General features: G+C 43.9%; 1 protein-coding gene across 1 annotated transcript in view; it reads right to left on the bottom strand.

The window, feature by feature from the left end:
• Window positions 1-4934: 4934 nt before the first annotated feature.
• The window catches only part of HMGA2 (high mobility group AT-hook 2), a 119758-nt gene continuing 111598 nt past the window's right edge, over window positions 4935-13094 (bottom strand). The window contains exon 5 of the mRNA XM_009887809.1: window positions 4935-5314. Within this exon, the coding sequence (XP_009886111.1) occupies window positions 5267-5314 (48 nt within the window). The 3' untranslated portion in view covers window positions 4935-5266. The remainder of the gene's footprint in view (window positions 5315-13094) is intronic.

Here is a 13094-nt window from a genome sequence, read left to right on the forward strand (position 1 = left end):
GAGCACCAGCATAGCTCATCACGCGGACTGAAGGACATGAGGTGGCTGGAGTGGGAGCCACATGCCGGAGGTGTGCGGGAGCATGGTGGAGCGTGTGCATGGGGCGGCTTCGCTCCTCGTGTGCCTGCGAGTGAGGTGGGGTGGCACGGGGGTCAAGGTTTCTCCATCACTAGTGCCTCCTGGCATGCCACACAGCCTGTGGGTCCAGGAACCAGTCAGGAACAGAGCGTGAAGCCACATAGATTGTGCCGGCTATGAAACGTCCAGACAGCAAAGATGTCTGTATTTTTCAGACAATACATATAATACACAGTGGCAGACATTCGTTTGACTGAGCAAGTAGATGTAACAAAGCTTCAATTTGTATTATTTCTGAACCAATAAGGCATATAGCAATTGGACCTTTATGTGCACTACAGGCTGTATGCCAAAGTACATTTGTATGTTTAAAAATTAATGTGATCAGGAAGATGGTGGGAGATTAAAAAATGATGAATTGAGAGACAGAAATTCTACGTCCATATATGCAAAGGTGTCAGGGTGAGAAACATTGCTTCGTTCAGGCTTCAGGTGAAGTTTGAGGTGTGACAAATCTGACTCCTCTTGTGATCAGAGGAACACGTTGTTGCCATTGCTCTGGATCCTGTCTCTATCGATGACCAGACCAGATGTTCCGGGTTTAAAGCAAGCTACAGACAATTAAATTGCTGTGCAAGGCGCTGGCAGCACCAGCTTTCAGTAATTCCCCGTCTTTGTGTGGATGTGATGTGATGGGAGTGGAAAGCAAAAGCAGAAACTTAATATGACCCTTGCCACAGGCATCTTGGACAAAGCACTCTTGGCCTCTGGACAAACGCAGGCCTTGATCCTGCAGAAGCCAATTAGTTTTATACACACAAATAGTCCCACTGTGGCATAAAGCGTGCAGAAGTTTATTGGAAGATGCCCCGAGAAGGGAAGTGGGAGTGAAGCAAGCTGGAGGAATGACTAATAAGAATTAGAGGGGAGTCAAGCACAGGGTAGCAGAAGTTCAGCCACTTGGCTGATGCGTAAGGTGGGTGGGTTACAGCTGGAGCATCACATCAAATACAACAACAGGAAGAGCCGGGTGATGGCAACCACAGGAAAGAAGACCACCAGGAAGACCAAAAAGTGGAATGATCCTTTAATACCACTGAGCAGGGTGAGAAAGGAAAGGAGAAGAGGGTACACAATGTGATGAATGCAATTACTCACATCTCTGACTCAGGACTGAATGGGTGTTACTACTTAATGCTTTTTTTGTGATTGTATTTTAGTTATTTTATAAGTAACCTAGCCCAAAAGGAACGTGCCATGAAGCCCTTGGGAAAGCAGAGGTTACTAAGCCAAAAGAGATTAAGTGGAGAGTTTGCAAATGAGTGAACACAAAGAATGTGTAAATGTAAACATCTGAGGAATTATTAGTATGTGAGCAATCATCTTAGGCGAGAGGGGCATGGTTGCAAATATGAATGAACGGACGTGTACCACAACCTTTAAATCTCATAGTAACAGGCCAGAGGACCATGTAAGAGCAAATGAAGAGGGCAAGCCAGATGAATCCTGTCCAACCTGCCTATGACAACTTTGGAGGGATGCGTGTTTAATGCAGAGTTTCCCGAGCTCCTCAAGTTTTGCCTGAGACCGTGCCCAGCCACATCCCTGCCTCTGCTGCTCTGAGTACCCGCTCTTCTGAACCTAATGGCCACATAATATAAACTCCATGAACTTGGATGTGAACTGCAACCTTGCCTAAAAAGAGAAGGCGGCTCATGATCTTGGTGGACCCCCAAGAGGCAGGTTAGAAACCAGGCAACAAAACCCATTTCAGCCTTGCCTGTGCTGTAGTATTTCCCGTCTGGCAGGTAGGATCGCGGCTCCCCAGAGCACAGCCCAGCCATTAGCTTGGCACAGCAAGCCCCACGCCGGGAACGGGTACCTCACCTTTAGAGGAGCCTCGTAAGACATGTCCCTCTGCTGAGCGCCCACCTCTGGGGCCCCTAACAGCAAATGTACTTCTCAGGCACATGCCTATGGTCCTGGGACAAAAAAAAAAAAAAAAAAGACTACTTGCATGCAAAGCTTTTACAAATTTGGTCACTGTGACCAAACTTTATTACCCATTTTATGGAACTGTGACAAAAGTCTAGGAATCAAACAACATGGGGATCACAGAGGCTATTATGTTTATTGTGCTGAACAGACTGTGATAAACCATTAAAGGAACATTTTCAACAAGCAAGCGATTCGAAGTACAATCATAGACAGCAACTCTACACAAAGAACAAAGCAAAAAGTTAGAAGACACTCAAAAGAAAAAGTAAACTGTAGTTAAACATCTTGAAGCGTTTGTGGTTTTTTTTCCTGCAAACACACCTCTCTTGCAGAAATGGTAGAAGAGTTAAATGTCCAGTCTTAGTTAGCAGTGACCAATGACAGCAAAGAACAGTCGTATAAAATTTATCTCCCACAAAAATAAACTATATATATAAAAAATTTTATGATGTTCTCACTGATTCAATGGCCACGTGCAATTTTTCAGTCTGAAAAAATGAGGTATAGTAGGCCCTAAGAGGTAGTAATGTGTTTTGATTGTACTACAATATATAGAAAATACAAGATTCAGTTCAGAGTGGTAAGTCTCTTGGAGGTTGAAGCGTGACACACACCCAGCAATTATTTCTGTCATCCACTGAATACCGTGGTTTTAAAAAACGCAAAAAAAACCCAAACCCAACCCCCAAAAGGGACTTGCTAAGGCTTGATTCGATGCCCTTTGAAGTCAGCAGAATTCCTTCTACTGCCTTTAAGCGACACTGGGTTTGGCCTATTAGAGCTACTGTATAGCTAGGATTATTCCTCTTCCACTTAGTATTAACGTGTCTAGTTGTAATACTCCGATCAGCTCTTTCTCAGCGATTTCCGTCACTGAACCCTCTGCGGGCTTGCGAGGAGGTCCGCATTTCTTGACACTGCCTCTTGGAAGAAGCCAGTAAGTAGTTATCTGTAACTGCCTTTGGCTCGGTACTAAAGCCATACCAACAGACGCCTTCCTGAGAAACTACCCCTGGCCCAGTTATTAATACAATGGTACAAAGTACTGACTAGGAAAGAGAGGAAGAAGGGAAACAAAACAGAAATAGAGAAAATGCAATAGGATGGGAGAGAGAGACAGAATAACAAAAGTGAGAGAGAGGAGAATAAAAAACCTCTACATAAGAAGCATTTAAAATAAATCTGGCTGAAACATATTACAAAATCACATTTGTGTAAAATACATGAAAATACTTGTCAAGTATTTTCGTACAATCTACTAATTATTTTTTTAAACACATATTTGTGATTGCATTATGCAAAAGCTGAGCTTGTTGCTTCCCACCTACAAAGCTTCAAGTTTCTTTGAAGGTTTTTTTTTGTTCGTTTTTTTTTTTTTTTAATACGAAAGTAATTTAAAATGTGTTCATTTTCCACAAGTTATTTTACAAAAATAGTTTTGAATTAGGGATTAGTTGCAGTCCTAACTGTTTCAAACGTCTCAAAACTAATGCTGAAAGTAATAAGTTCATTCCATTTAAAGTCTGGAGGTAGGTCTTTGTCAATCAATTAGTCCATTTCTTTAAACAATTCATTTGAGGTACAAACTTGGACAGTAATATTTAAACATTACAGCTAAATTTTTTTCTATGTCATGTAGTGTCATTGAAGAAAATTATCCTCACAAACCTATCAGCAATTCAGTACAAAAATATATTCAAGTTAACAGTACATTACACAGAAGTCTAGCAGAGAATAGGGTAAGTACGTTAAAAAAAAAACAAAACAAAAACAACAAACCACAAGAAAGAAAAATACATAGTCATGCCGAAACACAATAAAGATATTGCTTCCTTAACTGCAATTAAGTGTTGAAGTAGAAATAAGGGGAAAATACAGATACTCATGATTATCTACCCAATAAAAATTTCCTGCATTTAATGTGTATAGCAGCATGTATTTATCAGTCTGTTGAGTTAATTGTAAAAATCAGAGGTAGTATTGAATAGTGGGGTAATATTGCATCTGGTGCTAAAAGTGCTGCTTCGAATGAAAAGATGGAGAAATGCCACTGGCACAGAGGTGTCCAGTGAACCACCCTATGTCAAAATACATCGCTTAAAATAATGCACAAGCGTAGCTGAGGTACGTGGTACTGGTTCTTACATCATGACTGATGAGTAATGAGAAGAGATTCAGTTCTTTTGAAATACTGGTATAAGTGGAATTAGTCGAAACTAGCAAAACATATGGATTATTTTTGTTCAGATAAACTCATGATTAATTCTGAGGTACCTTTCTATATGTTTTAAAACACGTTTCTCGCTAAAGACTTGGTCATTAATGGCATAAGAGTGTTTGGTGTCAGTCATTTTTGTTTCCATAGAAAACACCTGGCTCTACAGAAAGCCGACTCCACCTGGCTTCCTATTGTCCAGAAGATGAGGGCTGTTCGTTTTATTTACTACTACTTCTGCTGATATGTTTGTATCTATAACTATACAACGTATCTTTGTCTTTCTTCCCTTTTTGCAAAATGAAAGTACCTTTTTTGTGTTGATTTCTTTCTTCCGATTACCAGCTGAATGAAGTGAAAGATCAGCTTTCAGTTTTTTTCCTGAAATAACAGTAAGTCTTAAAAAAAAAATAAATCAAGTACAAGTCTACAAGAAGGTTACAAAAAAAAAAAAAAAAAAAAAAAGAGTAGTGTCTATCCCTTATCTTTGGTGTTCTAAAACAGGGAGTTCACTAAGTAGGGAGTGGGTTGCTGGAAGTGTTGCAAGGCTTTAGTGTTACACACCCAGCCTTTCCTATTTCAATGCCCATTATAATCACTATGTTACAAGTTTCTTGTTTATATGCAGTGCAGTGAATGACACAAACCTGATTTGGAGCTCTTCTTGACCCATTCACCCTTACTTAGCAGCTCAAACAAACTATTAGTAGGTTAAGAAAAAAGAAAACAGTAATTAAAAGTTGCATCGTTAATCTGTGTCCCCTTTGTGTTACAGCAGTTTTTCACTAAACCTGGGACTGTGAAGGGATTACAAAGAAGATGATTAGTCAAATCCTTTTTAAGGTTATGCGATATTTTTTTCCCCCAGGCAAAAGTGGAAAGACCATGGCAATAGAAAATAAGTGGTCAAGGCAGTGTCTTCTCCCTTCAAAAGACCCAACTGCTGATGAGGTAGAAATTGCATGGTGCGGTCTCCTAGTCTTCCTCTGCAGACTCTTGTGAGGACGTTTCTTCAGTCTCTTCCTAGAATACACAAACAGAAAAAATAAATACTGTGGTGACTGTGTGTCTTAGGCTGCCACCTCACTCTTCTCTCATGCGGCTGACAATTACCTCCTGAGCTAACAAAATGCCCTTTACAGCTCCTGTGACATCTCAAGAAGCCACCTTGGGGAGGAGGGGAAGGTCTCCTGCCCTCCACTCATAGAACCACAGAATCATTTAAGCTGGAAAAGACCCTTAAGATCATTGAGTCCAACCACCCCACTTTGGTTTGTGAGGCTTTCCTCCCACCCCAGGGGGTGCCACAAAAAAGCAATTTGTGCCATGCTCTGTCGTGGCCCTCTTATGGCCAGCAGACATGGGCCCCTAGAAAATGGAAAGCATTTTGAGCAGGTACCCAATGTTAAGTGGGTGCTCTGGGAAGCATTCTCCTCTGCATCCTCTGCAGCACACCGCTGCCTTCATGTTTGACTTCAGCAAGCCCACCCGAATGCGATGCTCTTACACTGCTTATTTAACAAATGTGCAGGACCTTTCAGGACATGGGCAGTAAACTGGGGGCAATAAACATTTCTGATAAAAGAGGCCGTCAGTGAAAAGTCATTTTTTATCAAATGCTGCACATCATCGCCTGAGACAGCACGTGAAAAAGATCTAGGAAGAACAAGAATTTACCCCCTCAGTCAACTAAGACCTTTTAAGAATGACCAGCTTAAAACAGCTTATAACAGTCTTCATACTTTAATAGATTTGATTTTCCACATGGCTTCATTTTGTCTGGGTGGCTAACTGACACAATTTATAACTCTCTTCCTTTCCCAGGCCACTACAGTACACCATTCAGCAAAGCATGCCTCAAAGCTTGCCTGCGTTATATGACCAAACTTCCATTCATTAGTGTTTGAAACACCTCAGCTGTGAAGGGCTCCTAAATGCTACCATGTGTGACACTGCTGCAGAGGAGCGGCATCAAGGAAAAACACTGGGCTTTAATCATAGGCCACTGCTCTCACTGCAATCCTCTTTCAAAAGTTTCAACCCCACCCCCCCACCTCCACCACCACCTCCCTGCAAGAAAAGGCTGAAAAAAAAACCAACCCAAAAAACTGTAAATCCAGGGAATAAACATAAGTATAAATGAATGGATGACAGCTTAAAAAATATAACCATAGCAGCATCAAGCCATGAGATTTCACACTGGTTTTGTTTAGTCTGCTTTGGGTTATGTGGGAAATGTGAAAAGCATGAAGCAAATGCTCCCCCCTCTCCCTTCGTACTCCCACCCCCCGCTAAAGCTCGGGCCTCAGATATTTAAGCCAGTAGATTTTTACCTCTTGACTAGGAAACAGGCCATGACCCTCTCGAGCACCAGGCACAAAGAAAGATGTAGCATGATCAAAGCCATGGATGGAGGAAAGAGAGCAAAGTCAAGTGTCAGCTGCCCTCTGACCTTGACTTTTCCATTAATATTTAAATTCCAGAAGACACCGATCTATCATGCAGATGAACAATTTCTTCCTCGCAACAACTCGTGTCCACTTGTAGCAGGGTTATATTCACAGTGCTGCTAGGAAAATGATTCCCGACTCACAAAACAAACAAATTTTACCACATCCCTGGCGGCACTGGGGGACCTGCGCTCAAACTCCACCAAATCCCATTAATGTGTAATGCGTTTTCCCTGCTTATCTTCCCAACAGAACGGGACTGTGACTGTTAGAACATTTCAGTCAAGAAGAAAAACAGTATCTACAGGCACCTAATGAAGGGCTAATTTGGGCCGTGCGTGGAGAGACCGTGCAAAATATGTTGGTAATTCAGGACTTGGGATGATCAAGGCAAACACGGGCTTTGCCTCCAAGCCAGGTATTTCAGTTAAAAATTAGGACTTTGGGTTCTGTGCTCTTAACGTAATACAGGTAGACATGTTTCGGTATTTGACGATGATCATGTGCTTAATTCCTTACAGCACCGCAGCCAGCCCGAAGCCTCTCATCATCATTTCCCAGAAGATGGCCGGTCACGCGTGGACACGGAGCCGCAGCTCACTTTGTTTTACACTTGGCTTGTCAGGAGACTACTGAAACCTGATGGACTCATTTTCCATGAAGGTGCACTTCCGATCACAGAACAAAGACGGGTGAAAGTATGTGGTAGGACATACATCAGAGCCCAGCCAGGGTAGCCACAGAGAGCCCTTTTTAGTAAAAGAGTTGTCCACTCTAGTGATTTTTATTGTGAATCTCACAGTATTTTTTTTTCCTTGTAGCCCTTGCTGCAGTGACCAAGAAAATGAATGAGAAGCTCTTCCTTCATCTATATGTGTATGTTCATGTAATGAAGGATTAGTTTCTCTCATCTGCATACGTACATGCAAATGTGTGTATCTGTAGTACCCAGAAGGATGAGAAACCAAAAATCAAGCTAAACCCTCCCAAATATTTAAATAACAAACTAATTATTAAAAAATATTTGAGACTGGCAGACTTCAAATTCACATCAGTCTTGGGAAAGACTTTTTTTCATGAAGAAAAGTTGGGAAAGGGATCAGACTGTTGTGCAGCAAAAAGAAAACTTTCCTTCATTAAGTTCATTCCTTGCAAAAGCCTAGGACAGCTCAGTTACAGACGGGTGGTTTTAAGCCAACCTATCATGTAAGTCCCTTGTCAAGACACAGATGGAGACATGATTGCTGCTCTGAAGTGCTTACAATTCAAACAAAGGGATAATACTAATCAGACATATATGCATGGAGGGACCCAAAGGAAGAAGCGAGTAAAGGTTCTGAAAGAGAAAATGCAGATGTGTACGACAGGAACAGAGAGGGATTTTTTGCACCGGTGAAAAACTGGTTGCAAATATTGGAAGGTTGTGCAGCTGTGATGCTCAACCCACCCTTTGCCTCTACAGCACTCACACGTACCCACACTTTTCCCTATAAGAGGGAGGGGGGCAGGCGTTTTGAACACTGTGCACCCCCTAGAAGTTGCAAACCAGCTCTGCACTGAGTCTGTTCAGCCAGAGGGTCACTAAAGTGCAGCGTGCCATGTCAGGGCACTGAGTACCTCAGGGAAAGGATGCTTTGCCATCAGTTAGCACCTTCCAGGCACTTACAAGTCCTCACAGACCCAAGATCGATGGCATAGCCACGTATCATAGGATCAGTCCCTGAGTCAAAAGTCGAAGGAGGAACTGGGGCTGGAGTGAAACACTTCGAAAGTCCAGATGTGCTTCCGATCAAGTTGAAGAGAAGGGCAAAAATCAAGGAGAGCGTGGTCATTAGAGCAGGCATTGGAAATCCAAGTCACTCAGTCACAGCGTGATAGCCATGCAGAGCATAAATTCAGCAACACCACCACAGGAAGGGCTCAGTCAAGAAGCAAAGGTTTCAGGTTACATGGCAGCCTTAATTCAGGTTGTTCTCACTTTTTAGGTGCATTCACTGCAGTTGTGGAGACAGAATGGTGACATGTGTTAATTGAGCGTAAATGTTCCTCGACCTAGTTTTGCCTTGAACAGCTACTCCCCTGGTTATTTGTTTTCTGCTGCAGCAAGCTTGCAAAAGGCTGGGCTCGCAGATGGCAAGGAGAAACCTGAGAAAGCTTCAAACTAACCAGGTCGGATCCGGCTAACAGGGAAGCTGCAGCCAGGCAGACCTCAGGCTGAACAGGACACGCACCTGATGGGCAGAGTAAATACACACACGCAGAGCTCAGGCTTTACTCCCTGCTGCTAAGACAATATCCCAGGTGGCTCCCTGCAGATCCGTGAGCCTTGCGTGGATGTATCCTCAGGGCCTGAGTGACTCGGGGATGCACCACAGAGGCATTTTTACATGGCACGTCCTGTCCTTCGTTGTCCCACACGTAGGCACATTAATCCTGAGCTGCTACGGGTCACTGCATGATACTGTAAGACAAACTGCAAGCCAGCATCCTGTGTTGTTTCCACCCTTAATTGCTACAACTGCCTCACCCAGCCAGGAGTGATGTGGAGCTGCTGTCTCTCCAAAAAGAAAAAGCAGCAAGAAGGCTTTCTCCAAATCTCCTATCTGCACAAACGTATAGCAGGTCTTTTCATGAGAAGTATCACCGGCAAGCGGCTGGAAGATGTGTACACTGGACTGGAACCCAGCAGTGCCGTCCCCTCTCACGGGTGTTGGGTTCCAGCAGGAGAGAAAGGATAGATGTTTCCCAGTGGCTCACAGAAGGTATCTGCCCTGAGAAGGGCTACTCCGTGGGGGCTGGCAACGCTGTTGTTAGCCCTGATTTAACAGCAGTGAAGGTAACAAAACGGACCAGGAGGCAGGACAGCAGGCTTCAGTTGCAAGTGCTGTCTGCAGCCAATATGGCTATTTGGGCTTGCCCAACACACGATTTCAAAATATGACATCCTTAGTGGGATCTGGTTGCCTGAAGATAGGAGCTCAGAGCTGTTTTAGGTGCCCTGGATATCTCATCTGGTACCCAGCAGCCAGGCCAGACGGGTGCTGGTCTCCTGTGTCACACCTGCCTGCTCTGTGTGGATGTCTGTGATCTCCTGGGACACCTAAAAGGGCACAGAACAGCCGTGTCAAGATGCACGGATCCACTAACCCTCTCCAGAGCTATGATGTTGCATTTCTGCTTTTGAAGGTTCTCCACTGTGGAAAAACAAACCGGTGTGTACTGTAGGAATATGTGAAGTGACAACCACTAGCATGTGCACCTCATTCCTAAAGCTCAGTGGTGGCACCATCCAGAATGGAGCTCTGCAATGAATGACCGTTTTTAAACAGCAGGGTCTTTTCAGGGCAGTCACCCCTGTGTTCTCAAGACACTTCTTTCCCATGAAATCCTGCATGGGTGAAATGTAGCTCTACTTGCTGCCCAAGACCTCCATTTGGTGATCCACATTTGGTTGGCGTGGGGAATTTTTCTGGCAGTACAAGCAGCCAGTAGCATCCTGGTGTCCTTAAAAACAGACAAGCTTAGATCCATCTTTGTATGTCCTCTGCATTCCTTTACTCGGTGGACACCCACAAAGTGGTCACAACAAAACCTGATGATGAGACAATTGTTTGAGAGGAGCATTCTCCACCTGCAGAGGGGCAATTGTGTGGCATTTTTGTAACAAAGTTTGTTCTGTTCTAATACCCTGGGGCAAAGCTCCTTTATGGCTACTTCAAGGTTAATTGTCTTTGCCTCAAGAAACTCCTCTCAATTCAGCTGGAAATTCAGTTTTTTTCACCTTCTGCTCATGAATTTCTGAACCAGGGATTAAAAAAACCTAAAACCAATTTTGTGAAATGAACTCAGGATCACAGTAATGCTAAAAATATGGAGCCTCTGAATTTGTCAGAAATTTTATTTTATAACAAAGTATTAGCTAGTGGCACAGATTTTGCTGGCTGCTTTCTAAGCCCAAGAGGGTATGCTTGAATAGATACGTCAAAAAGAACTGCTGACAAGAGCAAGTTGCAAACTGTGGACCATTGTCTGCTGTTAACTTGTCTGAAATCCCCTGGCATGCAAGCTAATATTTTCAGAGGGGTCCCTGAAGCCAGTGGCTCCTATTGCAGATGCAGGGGCCCGGGCTGTGCCCAGCTGAGACACGGTGACATCCCAACTGCTCCGCAGCCAACGCACCAAACCGTTTTAGAAATTCTTGCAGCACTCACAGACACTCAGAGCAGGTTTTCTCTGCTTGAAGCTTAAGGTGGGATCTGCTGCTTTGAGCTATTTCACCCCCTGCAAAGCACATTGGAGAGCTCAGTGACAGCTGTCATTCAGCAGTAAGGCAAAGTTTCATTCCAGAAGCTGGATTCAGAGCTCAAATTGTTGCAGGTATTTACTTCACACATCGCAATAAAAGGATTTATTCGAGCAGAAGACATCACCATGACCATATGCAGAAAGGCTACACAACTCCCCATATGGCAGCTGATGGGGCAGTTTTGGGTTGAGATTTAAGGACTGGAAATCAAGATTCTTGCTTTAAATGTCAGTCAGTAAGCAAATTGAGGGTACCCTCTCCTTTCACTGCTGGAGCAACACTGTTTGACTAGCAACAAGGCTGCTCATGGAGGTTACTGGACAATCCCCAGCTGTTGGAGAAAATGAACTAGCTGGGGCAGCCAGAGTGAAGTTGCTGGGGCTGCACTGGGACTCAGCTGCTGGTAAGCATGGCGCAGGCCAACAGCAGTGGCAGAGGTTGGAGAGAGCTACCATCTTTGCACACCCATGAAACGCTCCTACAGATAGATCCCCTTCCTCTGCTGCAGGAAGTGCCTCGCAAGGCTTGGCAGAGTTTTGGTCCTTGAGTAACAGGTTCAGACAACCTGTTCAGAGATAACCTGGTCAGAGGGGACCAGGACAATGCTCAGGAAGATCCCTTCAGGACAGGACAGGACAGGACATTCCTCTTTAAGTTAGAACAGCCTTCTTTAAACATTGATTCAAGTGTCTTCTTCCTGTTAGATTAAGGGGGATTAAAAACCTTTTATCTCCTAGCTTATCTCCCACTAGGAGAACTGTTTGATATAATGGAATGATCATGAGTCTCTCTGGTCACTTTGACAGAAAGGGTGTATCTGACACAGGATTTTTAAATCCAGGAGGGCTCACACTGAGAACTTCCAGAGACAGGAATTAGGCTGGCACTTAGATAGCCTAAAAAGTACCTGCCTTAGGCTCTGCCACTCAACATCTCCTACAGATGTGCTTCAACGAACTTCAGCTCCAGGTGCCCAACTTTGCCATGAATTTTAGAGCAGCCCTGAAGTTAACTCAGCAATAAGGTTTCTGCAAGGCAGCAGGTCACTCAGCGCTGAAGCCTGTGCTGCTGAAGCCTTTTGAAATTGAGACTCAGCTGCCTAAATTACGTCAGGCCAGATTTCTTAAACGCGTTTTGGCATCTGAGTATAGCAAGTGCCTTTTTGACCTAAGCAGGTCAAAACACTTTGAAAAAATCTGTTCCCCATGTGATTAAAAGGAGAGTGAAAATCTCCAGCAAAATCTCAGTACCAGTCAGAAGAACTTTGTAGGAAGCACCATTTAAAGTCTGCGAAGCACAGACCTAAAGCAAAAATAGTGCTTGAAGCAATTGCGGGTGCTGTGCTAACACTGACAGAGACGTATTTTGTCTTGGAGAGCTTCAACCCTACAAAATGTAAACAGTTCTGGTGGGAAGGAAATAAAATATTAAGGAAAATAAGGCAGTGGTCTTGTTAGAAACATATACAACCAAGCTGGACTAACCCCAACTTTGAGAAGCTGCTCTTACAAACCTCTTGTGGAGGCTGTAAACTGGAGGAGTAGTAAACTGCTCTGCGTTCACACAGCACACCATGCTCCAGAGCCAAAATCCAGGCTGGAGCCTAAGGCAAGCAGAGGCTCTAATAATAGTCTCACTATTATTATTACATATTATCACTAATATGTATGTCCATAATGAGATGAAAGTGCAATAAAAGGTGGATGCCAGTCTTTAAAAATCCTTAGGCTTGCGCAGTTCACTGAAACGCTGTGGGTCACTGTGTTAGCTCTGCTTTCTTGTGGCAGCGGAGATGGCTGAGCCCAAAAGGATCCTGGAGCCCACACAGGCAAACTCAAGGGAGTCTGCCTTCCTCCTGAGCCTCTGTGGCACTTGAAACAGCGCCGATTCCTGCACATACTTTATGCTGAGTGGCAGAGGAAGGACTGTGGTGAAGGTCTCCCAGAACAGAGTAGTGAAAGGAACACTAGGACAGGCTTTGAAATGCAAGTCAAACCCACATCATTTAACTTTTGATATCCCCCCCCCCCCCCCACAACACAAAAAC

Source organism: Charadrius vociferus, unplaced genomic scaffold (genome assembly GCF_000708025.1).
Source record: "Charadrius vociferus isolate BGI_N301 unplaced genomic scaffold, ASM70802v2 scaffold125, whole genome shotgun sequence".
NCBI lineage: Eukaryota > Metazoa > Chordata > Aves > Charadriiformes > Charadriidae > Charadrius > Charadrius vociferus.